The 12911-nt window shown below is 41.7% G+C and overlaps 1 protein-coding gene across 1 annotated transcript in view; it reads left to right on the top strand.

The window, feature by feature from the left end:
- LOC124403600 (thrombospondin type-1 domain-containing protein 7A) overlaps positions 1-12911 on the top strand; it is a 96628-nt gene that overhangs the window by 66927 nt on the left and 16790 nt on the right. The window contains 11 exon segments of the mRNA XM_046877273.1: positions 850-1093; positions 4845-4864; positions 4867-4959; positions 5055-5199; positions 5917-6020; positions 6403-6597; positions 6866-7126; positions 10239-10417; positions 11329-11334; positions 11570-11703; positions 12369-12522. Coding sequence (XP_046733229.1) covers positions 850-1093; positions 4845-4864; positions 4867-4959; positions 5055-5199; positions 5917-6020; positions 6403-6597; positions 6866-7126; positions 10239-10417; positions 11329-11334; positions 11570-11703; positions 12369-12522 — 1535 coding nt within the window.

The raw sequence follows: 12911 nt of genomic DNA, 5'->3' as shown, positions 1-12911 counted from the left end.
AAAAAAATGATTAATATGTTTTAAAAAAAAACCCAGTCAGGTTAGCTCACAATATTAGCATATAGTTAAAATACACTGTAGTAAAGCTTTTGAGGGGTTATGAATACGCTTCAAAAAAAACATACCGAAATTCTGTGAAATATTAACGTCCCATTAGCAGTCAAAATGCTAAAAGAAATCAATCAGTCTGTCTGTGAATGAGGAGTTCTGTCTTGTCTGTTTGTCTGTCTGTCTCTCAGTCTGGAGTTCTCTGTCTATTTGTTTTTCTGTGAATAAGGAGTTCTGTCTGTTTCCTTGTCTGTGTGAGTAAAAAGAATCTTTCTCTGTCTGTCTGCAAGGTATTTTCTGTCTGTCTGTCTGTAAGGAGTTCTGTCTGCCTTGCTCTCTTCTGTGAAGAGGTCTGTCTGTCTGTCTGTCTGTCTGTCCGTCTGTAAGGAGTTCCCTGTCTGTATTTCTGCAAAAAGTTTTTAATCTTGAGTGCTGTCTGTCTGTCTGTCTGTCTGTCTGTCTGTCTGTCTGTCTGTCTGTCTGTCAGAGTCATTGTATTTTAAAAATTAAACTGTAAAAAAAAGGAAGTTATTAGCAGTGTCCTAATCTGCGATTACCAAATCAGAGTCTCTCAGAGTGCCCTGCACATTGTACTGTATAGAAGGCTTTCATTTCTAAATAGTGCACTGATATTGAGAGAAAAGAGCAAGGAGTTTTTTCCTCCTTGGAAATGTCATACATTTTGTTGTGCTGTCTATCGTACAGAGGGTAGAAGTCATTATTTTAGAGAGCAGTGTAGTGCACTTATTTGTAGTTTATGGTGCAATTTGGGATTCAGCCATGTTGTCTGTGCACTTCCAGGAGGCTCCAGCTGTCCGAACGCCAGCGCGCTACAGGAAATGAGGAGCTGTAATGAGCATCCCTGCGTAATTTACCATTGGCAAACGGGAGCGTGGGGGCCCTGTGCTGAGGACACCTCGGTCACCGTGCTCAACTCAACCCGGGCCGCACTCTTCGGACAGGGCAAGACATCATGTGCCATGGGCATGCAGACCCGCAAAGTCATCTGTGTCAAGGTCAACGTAGGGCAAGTCCCACCCAAAAAGTAAGAAGTCATATTTGGTATATGGTTGATAAACATTTAGCGAACAGAATTGATTTATCAAAAAAATGCTAGTTGTAACCTTTTTCTCCTTCAAGTTTAAACTCGTCCACTGTCTGCTATAGACTCGTCCTCCTTAGGATATGAGCTGCTCTGTGTTTTTAGTTCACTCAGTTGTCAAGAGTTGAATGATTCACAGTACAGAAGCCTACTTGTAAATTTCAATTCACTCTGCTGCTCAATACTCAAACTGCTGCTCACTGATGTTTTTAGTTTTTTGCACCATCCTGTGCCTGTAAATCTGCTGTGTGTAAAAAGATTCCAGTACATTAGCACTTTTTGAATGCTAATCCTGGCTCTTTGAGCACCATCAAAAAATGGAGCTCTTGACCCAGGTGTATGTGTGTGTGCATAATTATTTTCAGAATTTTGCTGGTGTAACACAACGAGCTGATTGGATAATTTTAGACAATTATTTCACTGTTTTGTAAACCAAAGACAAAAAAAACCTGTGGTCTAGTTTGGGGCTAACAGAGAACTGCTTTGAGAAAAATTTAATCTAGCATGCATGATTGGCATACATTCTAAAGGCATAATGTCCTTCATTGCTTAGTAGTATTTCATTACTACATTAGGATTACAGAGAGCACATTACAGTACTCAACCCGGTTCTGGAGTGATTCTGGAGTTAAGAGTCTCTGAGTGGGCTAATGAGGGCTCTGCATTTGTTTGCTCGTATCACATTAGCGTGTGTGTGTGTGTGTGTGTGTGTGTGTGTGTGTGTGTGTGTGTGCGTGCGTGCGTGTGTGTGTGTGTGTGTGTGATGGCTGTAGATTGCTTCAGGGAAAATGCAGTATGCACTCAAAGTCTGTCTCTCCACTCCAGGCAAAACCAGGCCAGGGGAGAAAGCGCGATAAACACGCAGGAGCAAACATGCTAATTAGCTCTGTCATTTCCAAACTGCTTAATTTCCCCGCAACGCTAATGGTAGTAATTAAGTGCGCTGGATTCTTGCAATTTAATTACTACAAGACGAGAGACGTGCAGCATGCTGGAGACAAATAGTGGCAAATGCCTTCACTGATCCAGTGAGGAATGAAGGCAGTTAGCATGTAGCACAGCAGCAGCGCAGGGTGAAAACTCTGAGACAGACAATGACAGAAAAGTTGTGCTTTGGTTCCAGAACTTCTGACAGACAGTCAGAACTTCAGACTGACAAAAAGAACTCCAGACAGATGTTCAACTCTTTACTGACAGACAGACAGAACCCCAGACGGGCAGACAATTCTTTATAGATATTCAGACAACTCCAGACACACAAACACTCACAGTACACACATATTGTTGCGGTGCGTAAATGAATGGTAATAATAAGTGTTTAACAGACTAACAGAGAGATGAACAGCGCTGGCGTACATTTATTTTATCTCCTAATGTAGTTAATGATCTGCTGTTGCGTGGGCTGCACATAAACAGGACGCTCCTCCTCGTTTCAGCAGCGATGACAGTTTACTCCTAATTGAAAAATAATGACAGCTTGCAGAAGGCAGGAAGCTGATATTTTTGGCGTTCCTGATGGAGAAATGTGCGAGCTGTTTTTATCGATGCCAGTGGAATAAAATCTGAGGTGTGGAGACCGTCTGAAATTCCCATTCATTAGTCTGAATTCTGCAGATATTTAGCGTTATTGTTAGTCAGGGGAGATGCAGGAGTTCAGTGGGAGACTGTGATGAGGTTCGGGGAAACGCAGTGCGGTGGAGCTTCAGATCAGTAAGAGATTTCAGTAAAATCTGAGCAGAACAACGTTTTACACACATACACATACACACGCACACACCTCTCACACATAAATAATAGATTAGACAGAGACAGACAGATATGCTGATAAATAAAATGGTTTATCTATCTATCTATCTATCTATCTATCTATCTATCTGGATAGATGGATGGATTGACAGACAAACAGACAAATGGACGGATGGATGGATGGATGGATGGATGGATGGATGGATGGATGGATGGATGGATGGATGGATGGATAGATAGATAGATAGATAGATAGATAGATAGATAGATAGATAGATAGATAGATAGATAGATAGATAGATAGATCTGTTTATGTTTAAAGTCTCAGTATACAATGTAGAACAAAACCTTGTAAATGAACTGTTACTATAGAAACGACAGTGTGATAAACCGAGTGCATTAACAAATACCTGTGATTTTGTTGTGAACACGTGTGTGTGTGTATGTGTGTGTATGTGCGTGTTTATATGTGTGCACTTTGGTAAAAATAGCCCTGTTGAATTCTGATTGGTTTGGAATGTGTACATTTCTGTGGTGTGTGTGTGTGTGTGTGTGTGTGTGTGTGTGTTCTCAAATAAATACAACACTTTTGGACTCTGATTGATCAGCAGGTGTTGCACATGCACATCCTCAGCGTTTCATCTCTGAGCTGTGTAAAATGATTGACATCCTGCTGTCTTCCTCACTCTGATCCTCAGCTCTCCCTCCTGCGGCATGCCCTCCAACCCCAAACAAATCCTCACACCATTAATCTCCCTTCTCTCATTCACATCGGCCACGCACACACACACACACACACACACACACACACACACACACACACACACACAAAAAAAATGGTTTCACAGCTGTAGCTTCATTAAATCGACCCTGATTCCTTTACAAACTCATAAAATCTCTCTCTCCTTTTATGGTAAATTCTTCCCCAATCAGCTGGTCAGGAAAAACTCAGGAATAAACACAAATGGTTTGTAGTCATCACTGTTGTCGTCGTTGTTGTCCACACGCCTCGTATTTATCCAGATCACTGCTAACCATTGCTTATAAACGAGACGCCCTGACGAAAGCGGATTACGGCCGGATGATAGAATCAGGAGGACATTACGCTAAAGGAAGCGATCTTTCTTCGAGCACTTATCTCCCCGCAATATATAGCCTTAAGTCATGAGCTGGCAGCGAATAAGGAGAATTTATTGTGGAGGAAGATTATAGTATTACGGCCGCTCTCGTGGCTTCTATTTAATGCCGCCGAGGGACGAGTCACTGCCATGTTTTCAGGTCGGATTATCGCTCCATCCGATTTGCGAGGCCTTCGAGGTGCTGCGTCACACCTGACATTTGCATTAATCTTCCTCCTGAACGGCACAGATGTACAATTCTCATTCCCTGTCATTGTCTCATCTACAAGCTGCTGTTCGTTTCATCTTCATCTTCTCTCCTTGCCCCTACCCCCAGGTGATATAAGCAGGTGATAAAGGGGAGTGGCTTAATATTCACACATTTTTTTGACAGGGTGATAACAGATACATTTCTTGCATACCAACAGCTGGATTCTGATTGATCAGAAGTTTGGAATGCACAGCTGCACATCACAGTTAACGTTTATACAGTATCGATTCCATATTACCGTTCAAACAGTATAATTTCGATGGTAACAGTGTTGATTCTATAATAACATAAATACAGTATCAATTCTATATTAACATAAAATGAAGCGTTTCTATAGTAATGATAATACAGTATTGTTTCTGTAGTAACATTAATACAGTATCAATTCTATTGCAGCTTTAATACAGTAATGTTTCTATAGTAACGTTAAAACATTGTTTCTATAGTAACGTTAATACAGTATCATTTCTATAATAGTGTTAAAACTTTTATTGTGTGTGTGTGTGTGTGTGTGTGTGTGTGTGTGTGTGTGTGTGTGTGTGTGTGTGTGTGTGTTTAGATGTCCAGAAGCCCCTCGTCCCCGTCAGTGAGACAGTGTGTGCTTCCCTGTAAGAAGGACTGTATAGTAACAGTGTTCAGCGAATGGACGCTCTGTCCTTCACCGTGTAACACAGGTTCTGTACTGAAGAGATTGGTGGTGTCTGAGTGTGTTTCTGAGTTCTGCATTATTTCCTTTCTGTACCTCTAACACACACCATGCCATCTTCAGGACTGAGTGGCCAGAAGTACAACCAATCCCGGTTCCGTGTGATCATCCAGAAGCCGGTAAACGGAGGTGTGGAGTGTCCCGAGATTCTGTATGAAGAGAGAGAGTGTGAGGTTCCTCGTCCAGCTTCAGTCTGTCCAGGTTACAGGTACAGTATACACACTGTATACACACACACATACACTCTCTCTCTCTTTCTCTCTCTCTCTCATATACAACAAGACTTTGTGTTCGCATGATGCAAACGTGTGCAACGCTTATGTAAGAGCATTATAGAGTGCGGAGGAAGGGAAGAAAGTGCAAGACCAGCAGGTATGCAGGGATGTTGGAGGGAAACTGGTTTTCAGTGTTACATCTACATTTATGGCATTTACCAGATGCCCTCATTCAGAGCGACTTACAACTGAGCAACTGAGGGTTAAGGGCCTTGCTCAAGTGCCCGGAAGTTGCATCTTATATATAAATCTAGCTAATATATAAATCTCTCTGCAGTCTTTACTTCTTGGTCAGGATCTGCCCATTCAAACCAAACCAAACCAGCCAATGAGTGCAAAGAACTACAGTCAAGCCCCGCCCTGATCCAAGATGTGAGCCAGACTCAACATTAAAACATAAATTATTGTACACATCCTAAAAACTGAGCACTAGATGGATGGATGGATGGATGGATGGATGGATGGATGGATGGATGGATGGATGGATGGGAGGATGTCTGAAGGATATCTGAGCTTTTCTTTGTTTCTTGAGGAAGAAGTAAAGGCACTGTTGAGATATGTGGGTGCTCAGGAAAGTTCCTCAGAGATATGGACACCCAGGAACTCAGCACTATAATAAAACTATTAACTCGCTGTTTCTGTTTCCGCAGGTGGAAAACCCACAAATGGCGCCGGTGTCAGCTTGTCCCGTGGAGCATCCGTCAGGACACTGGTGGAGCTCAGGAGGGATGCGGTGCAGGGCTTCAGACCAGGGGTACGAAATTCTAGATGATGTTTAGGATTAGCAAAGCGCTTTAGCAGACCTATGTGCAGACTATTACCACTACTCTGTGGTCATATCTGTCGAACATTTTGCACGTTTTTATCGTCTCCTAGCTGTATATAGAATGAAGTAAAACAGATCTGCAAGGGATTTGAAAATGTTGTCACTGTCAGAAGTGTTCCTTGTGACTGTCCTTGTCTTTATCCTCGTAAACAGCATCCTGCTGCTTCTGAACACTTTCATCTACATCCCTGTCTCTGTGTCACAGTGTGTGTGTCTCTCTGTAATGCACTGAATTGTTGAGTCTCACTGCTTTCTCTGTGTGTGTGTGTGTGTGTGTGTGTGTGTGTGTGTGTGTGTGTGTGTCATGCAGCGGTCTCATGTCGGCAGCTGGACGGTTCTGTAGCAGACGTAGCCCAGTGTCTGAAGTTTGCAAGCTCCATGCCGCCAGTAAACCAGGCGTGCCAGCTGCCGTGCAGAGATGACTGTCAGCTCACCAACTGGTCCAGGTTTTCAGCGTGCACTGCTGACTGCGTGGGTGTGCGCACGAGGAAAAGAGCCCTAGTGGGTGAGCTGCAACTCCTCACTCCTATGGAATAATTAAAACCCATCTAGAGAATGTTAAATGTACAGTGAGTTGGACTCCAGTGTGCTGATTATATGACTTTAGATAGTAAATGGTTAGATAGATAGATAGATAGATAGATAGATAGATAGATAGATAGATAGATAGATAGATAGACAGATAGACAGACAGACAGACAGACAGACAGACAGACAGACAGACAGACTGATTGATTGATTATTTGACCTGCAGCATCTCCACTGACTTCCAGGAAAGAGCAAAAAGAAGGACAAGTGCAAGAACAGTCAGACGTACCCCCTGAGCGAGACACAGTACTGCCCCTGTAATAAGTATAACGCCCAGCCGGTGGGGAACTGGTCCGACTGCATCCTGCCCGAGGGCTCCGTGGTCACTCTGGCGACTCGAGTGCAGGGGGACAGCCGGGAGTGTGGACAGGGCTACCGCTACCAGGCTATGGTGTGCTACGACCAGGACAACAGGCTGGTGGAGACATCACGCTGTAACAGTCACGGTGGGTTTCTCCTCCACTCAGACTCCCATTTGTACCTCTTATGTTCCTGTGTACTTAAATCAAAATATAACAATGTCCTTAATATAGATTACTGTTATTTACAAATGATGTTTCTACTCAGTGTCTGGACCCCCACATTAACCTGCTGTTAACATTTATTTTATTTGAAAGAGATTGTCTGAAGTTACAGACCACCACCTTCAATGTCACATTGATGGTAAACCTGCTACATTCATATCCATAGATGGACGAAACTGCAGACAGGCAGACAGGCAGACAGGCAGACAGGCAGACAGGCAGACAGATAGACAGATAGATAGATAGATAGATAGATAGATAGATAGATAGATAGATAGATAGATAGATAGATGAATAGATAGATAGATAGATAGATAGACAGACAGACAGATGGACAGACAGACAGACAGACAGACAGACAGATGGACAGACAGACAGACTAATCAACTATGTTTTTAAACCTGAACTCTATTGAGCACCTGTGGGGATCCTGAAGCAGAAGGTGGAGAAGCAGCATGTGTCTCACATCCAGCAGCTCCGTGATGTCATTATGGAGGAGTGGAAGAGGATCCCAGCAACAACCTGTGCAGCTCTGGTCCATGAAGCCCAGAAGGATTAGGGCAGTGCTACATAACAGTGGTGTTCACACTAAATATTTACACTTTGGACACAGTTTTGACATGTTCACTGAGGGATTTAGTGTATTTACTTTTATTGCCAGTTATTTAGACAATTATGGCTGTATGTTGAGTTATTTTTAGAGGACAGTAAATATGTTCTGCTACACAAGCTGCACATTGACTACTTTAAAATATGTCCCAATATGTGTGTGTGTGTGTGTGTGTGTGTGTGTGTGTGTGTGTTTATTGCTCAAAGGAAATTGCTGTCTGCATCTTCTGCATACAGGAGCTCACAGGCACCTATGATTGTCTTGTGATTGGCATTTGCTCTTTTGTTCTGAATGTCTGTCTCTCGTCATGGTCCATCCGGACCTTCATCCCTTCATAAATCCTTGGTTTTCAGGGAGAGAGCAGACATTAAGGGTATGTCTGATGTAGTGTGACCTCTGACCTCTGGTATATCCTCCTTTATTTGGAGCTTAGTGCAGGACTCAGGACAAACCAGGACTTCATAGGCATAGACTTCATAGGCTTTTACACACTGCAGATGAGCAGCATATGTTTGAGGTGTGTGTGTGTGTGTGTGTGTGTGTGGTGTGTGTGTGTGTGTGTGTGTGTGTGTGTGTGTGTGTGTGTGTGTGTGTGTGTGTGTGTGTGTGTGTGTGTGTGTGTGTGTGTGTGTGTGTGTGTGTGTGTGTGTGTGTGCGTTGCTCAAACTGCCCTCATTAATTAGATTCCCATCACATCTCTTTCTTCTCTTCTTTCCTGCCCACGGGGGCAAACACCTACAGAGTGTTACTGAAAGAGAGAGCGAGAGAGAGAGAGAGAGAGAGAGAGAGAGAGAGAAGGGTATAGCTATACAGCAGGTTTTAATCACAGAAATCTTTTCATCTAACTTTTTCTCTTGGTATCTGTTTGTATCTCCTTCTGTCTCTGTCTTTCTCTCTGTTTGCATCTCTCTTCTGTCAGTCTCTCCCTCTCTCTCTCTCTATCTCCTTTTCCTTCTGTGTCTGCACATCCTCACATCTCATCTTGCAATCATTTTATCTCCCAATCATCTCATCTCTTTATTATTTAATGTCTTAATAATCTTATCTCTTTCTCATCTTATCTTTTTATCATCTCATCATCTGATCATCTGATCTCACATTTACCTCACCTCCTCCTTATTTCCTCATCATTTCATCTCCTCATCATCTCATCTCTTGATCATCTCATCTGTGTTTCAGGAGGTTTTTGGAAATGTTTTTTAAGGATGATTTAGAGAAAGTGTTTGATGTTTGAGAGAAACTTGCGTAATCGTATGCTTGCAGAGCACAGATTCAGCTCTGACTGGAGAGGATTTTCATGGGGTTGACAGAACGAGGTCATCACAAGGTCACCAAGAGGTCGGCCTATGAGAGAAAGCACAGCAGGTTGCAGTGGAGATGTTTGTTAAGATCAGTGAACTCGTAGCTGCTCCTCTGTCTGTGCATGCCTCCAGGCATGTGGAGTGGTGCATTGTGGGTAAGGAAGTCAGAGATCTGAGCCGTTTTCCAGATGAAACACAAAGAATGATTTAACACGTGTAGACATGCTGAAGTGCTGTAGGACCTCAGGACCAGCTCGAATACACACTTCAGATCTTCCTCTGTCACAAGGTCACATGACTACCTTAATCCTATTGGCTGAGAGCAGCCACACCCACTTCTTATATAATATTTATAAGTACTTGTAGTTCATTCCTTTTCTTTCTTTCTTTCTTTCTTTCTTTCTTTCTTTCTTTCTTTCTTTCTTTCTTTCTTTCTTTCTTTCTTTCTTTCTTTCTTTCTTTCTTTCTCATCGTTCCATACTTTTTCCTTTTCTTCCTTCTTCTAATAGACTGATTAGTTCCTCTTATCCATCCTCCATCACTCTGAGCTATTCATCAGTGTGTTTTCCTCAGGAAATAGATGTCAGTCAGGTCTGAAACCAGGCTGCTCTGAACACAGTCACGACTTTTGTCTGGGTTTCTCTGAAATTCTGTCTGCGCTCATAAACTCAGACGTCTGAGCACAAGAGACAGAAATCCAGCAGATGTTTACTTCCTGGTCATTACAGTGTGTCAGGTTTCTTGTGCTTAACAATTTCACATCCCTCATGTATGTGTGTGTACGTGTGTGTGTGTGTGTGTGTGTGTGTGTGCATAATTATTATTATTATTATTATTATTATTATTATTATTATTATTATTATTTAGTAATTCTTCTTCTTCCTGCTTTTCTTCACCCTTATTTCTCTTCTTTTTCCTTCTTTTTTTAATCATTTTATTTTTCTTTCTTTTTCTTTCTTTCTTTCTTTCTTTCTTTCTTTCTTTCTTTCTCTTTCTTTCTTTCTTTCTTTCTTTCTTCCTAACTTACTTCCTCGACAGAAAAAAACTCTTTCAAACAGATGATAGCAGTGAGACTGTCTTGTGTTTAAGGTTTGTCCATTTGACCTGATCTGTTTGTATTCAGGCTACATCGAGGAGGCGTGTATCATCCCATGCCCCTCAGACTGCAAGCTCAGCGAGTGGTCCAACTGGTCACGCTGTAGCAAGTCCTGCGGCAGCGGGGTCAAAGTTCGCTCCAAGTGGCTTCGGGAGAAACCGTACAACGGCGGGAGGCCGTGCCCCAAACTCGACCATGTCAATCAGGTAACACTGAGAGTGCATCCCATTCTGCATTCTGTTTAGCATTCTGGAACGGGTTTGGGTCTCCTAGTTTTAGTGAAGGCAAAATTTCATGCTGCTGCATCCTTTTAGCTTTTTAGGGATTAGAGGACATGATTGTGACAAGTGGGTGTGGCTTAAAGCCTTCGAATATATAAACATATATGAGAAGTTATAATAGTGCAGGATGTGGATATAAAAATTTAAATTATATGGAATATGTACATTGTACATGCAACTGTACAAACATTATACACAGTGTATACACAAATGATATATAGATATGAAGACAATAATTCATAATTGTCTGTTTGTCTGCCTTTGTGTCTCTGACTGAGTCTAACTGCTCATGTGTCTGTCTGTCTGTCTGCCTGCCTGTCTGTCTGTCTGTCTGTCTGTCTGTCTGTCTTTTAATTATTATATTATTTATTATTTTCTGAGGGAAATAAACTTTTTTGGTGGACTTGCCGTTCACAACCCTCGTATTTGCCGGTCATCAGCCATATTTTTATATATTTAGTTATAAGATGAGAAATTATTCATGTTTGGAATCCAGGAAATGAGTGATGGAGGAAGAAATGTGAGGAACGTGTTAGTATTTTAATGCCATCTCTATTTTTGTATGTTCCTGAAATACTTCTCATCAGACCCGGAGCTCCCCGAGGCAACGGTCCAGCAACGATTTCAGGATGATTTCAAAAATGATATTTCTCTCTCTCTTTCTCTCTCTCTCTCTCTCATACTTTTTCTCTCTCATTTGTATTTGAGATTTGCACAGGATTGATTTGCACCCATGATTATGCAATACTGTATCAGCTTTAATATTCTTGTCTCATATGCTTCATTTTGTCTTCTTTTTGTCTCCAATTATCCCCCGATACGCTGCTCGAGCACAGGCACAGGTAAGCTCGAAAAATTTAACTTTTGAGATACGTGACTTTTGCTGCACACTGGAGTGTGTACATTTCCTGCAATTAAAGAAAGAAGCAGGTGTCTAAACACGCTGTCGATCTCCATGCACACACACTAATTAGTTCTGAGTTCTTTTATTTGGTGTGACTGAGATGTTGTGATGCTCATGTGTGTGCGTGTGTGTGTGTGTGTGTGTGTGTGTGTGTGTGTGTGTGTGCGCTGCAGGTGTACGAGGTGGTGCCCTGTGTGAGCGACTGCTCGCAGTACGTGTGGGTGGCTGAGCCGTGGAGCACTTGGAAAGTCAGTAACTTGGACCTGAAGGAGAACTGTGGTGACGGGGTGCAGACCAGGAAGGTCAGGTACGGCTTCTTTAATGTTCCCTTAACCCAAACTCCTTTCCGGTCAGAACATATCTTATATGAATATCCCAAAAGTATTAGGACACCTGATTTTTCCAGCCATATTTGGTTCTTCCCACTAACTTGGTTCTTCCCACTAACTAAACTAACTTCCCACTAACTAGCTGCGCACGGAAAAGCCACATGCTGATGATAACAGTTATGATGTAGCTCATTCAAAAGTCCGACGTTTTACCATTAACATGTATAAAATAAATAAATAAATAAATAAATAAATAAATAAATAAATAAATAAATAAATAAATCACTTAGACTGATCAGTCATTTCCAGGTAATACATTTAATTTCAATCCTAAACACATCAGTTTGTTTTCTGTGTAGCTCTTCGATATATTTCTTATTTTTTTGTTTGTTTTGTTTCTTTGTTTTTAATTATTCAGAAATGAAAAAAATCAGTAATAATTTTCAGTTTGGTGGTTATTAATAATAATAACCAACAAACTAAATATAAATGAAGTAAAAGAAACCTCTGCTGATTGTAAGTCTATATATATATATATATATATATATATATATATATATATATATATATATATATATATATATATATACTATTTTCATATACAGTATATATAAAAATAAATCTTTAAGCATACGTCTTGCAGGTGTATGCTGAACACCGTGGATGGTCCGACTGACGTGGTGGAGGATTACCTGTGTGACCCTGAGGAGATTCCTGCAGGTACACGTGAGAGCAGGCTGCCATGTCCTGATCGCTGTGTACTGTCCGAGTGGAGCTCCTGGACCAACTGCCAGCTGGTGAGAGAGAAAACATCTCGGAGTTCCTTCTGAGGCTTGAAAACAGAGGCTTCTGTTTTTAATTGCATGAATATATTTAGTAAAAAACTGTTTAGTAAACAGGGGGGCTGTGTGTGTGTGTGTGTGTGTGTGTGTGTGTGTGTGTGTGTGTGTGTGTGTGTGTGTGTGTCTTTCTGCCTTTCTGTCCGTCTGTCTGTCTACCTGCATACAGTGTCTACCTACCTGTATATCTGTCTCTGTTAGTCGGCATACAGTACATACTTGTCAAACTGTCTCTTTCTGTCTGTCCATCTTTCTGTTTATCTATCTGTTCATACCTGTCCCTGCCTGTCATTCTCCCTGTCTCTCTCTTTGTCCAGCTCTATGTGTCTGTCTGACTAATGCTTTCT

The sequence above is a fragment of the Silurus meridionalis genome, chromosome 21 (assembly GCF_014805685.1).
Source record: "Silurus meridionalis isolate SWU-2019-XX chromosome 21, ASM1480568v1, whole genome shotgun sequence".
In the NCBI taxonomy this organism is placed as follows: domain Eukaryota; kingdom Metazoa; phylum Chordata; class Actinopteri; order Siluriformes; family Siluridae; genus Silurus; species Silurus meridionalis.
This window is presented reverse-complemented; position numbering and strand designations above follow the sequence as displayed.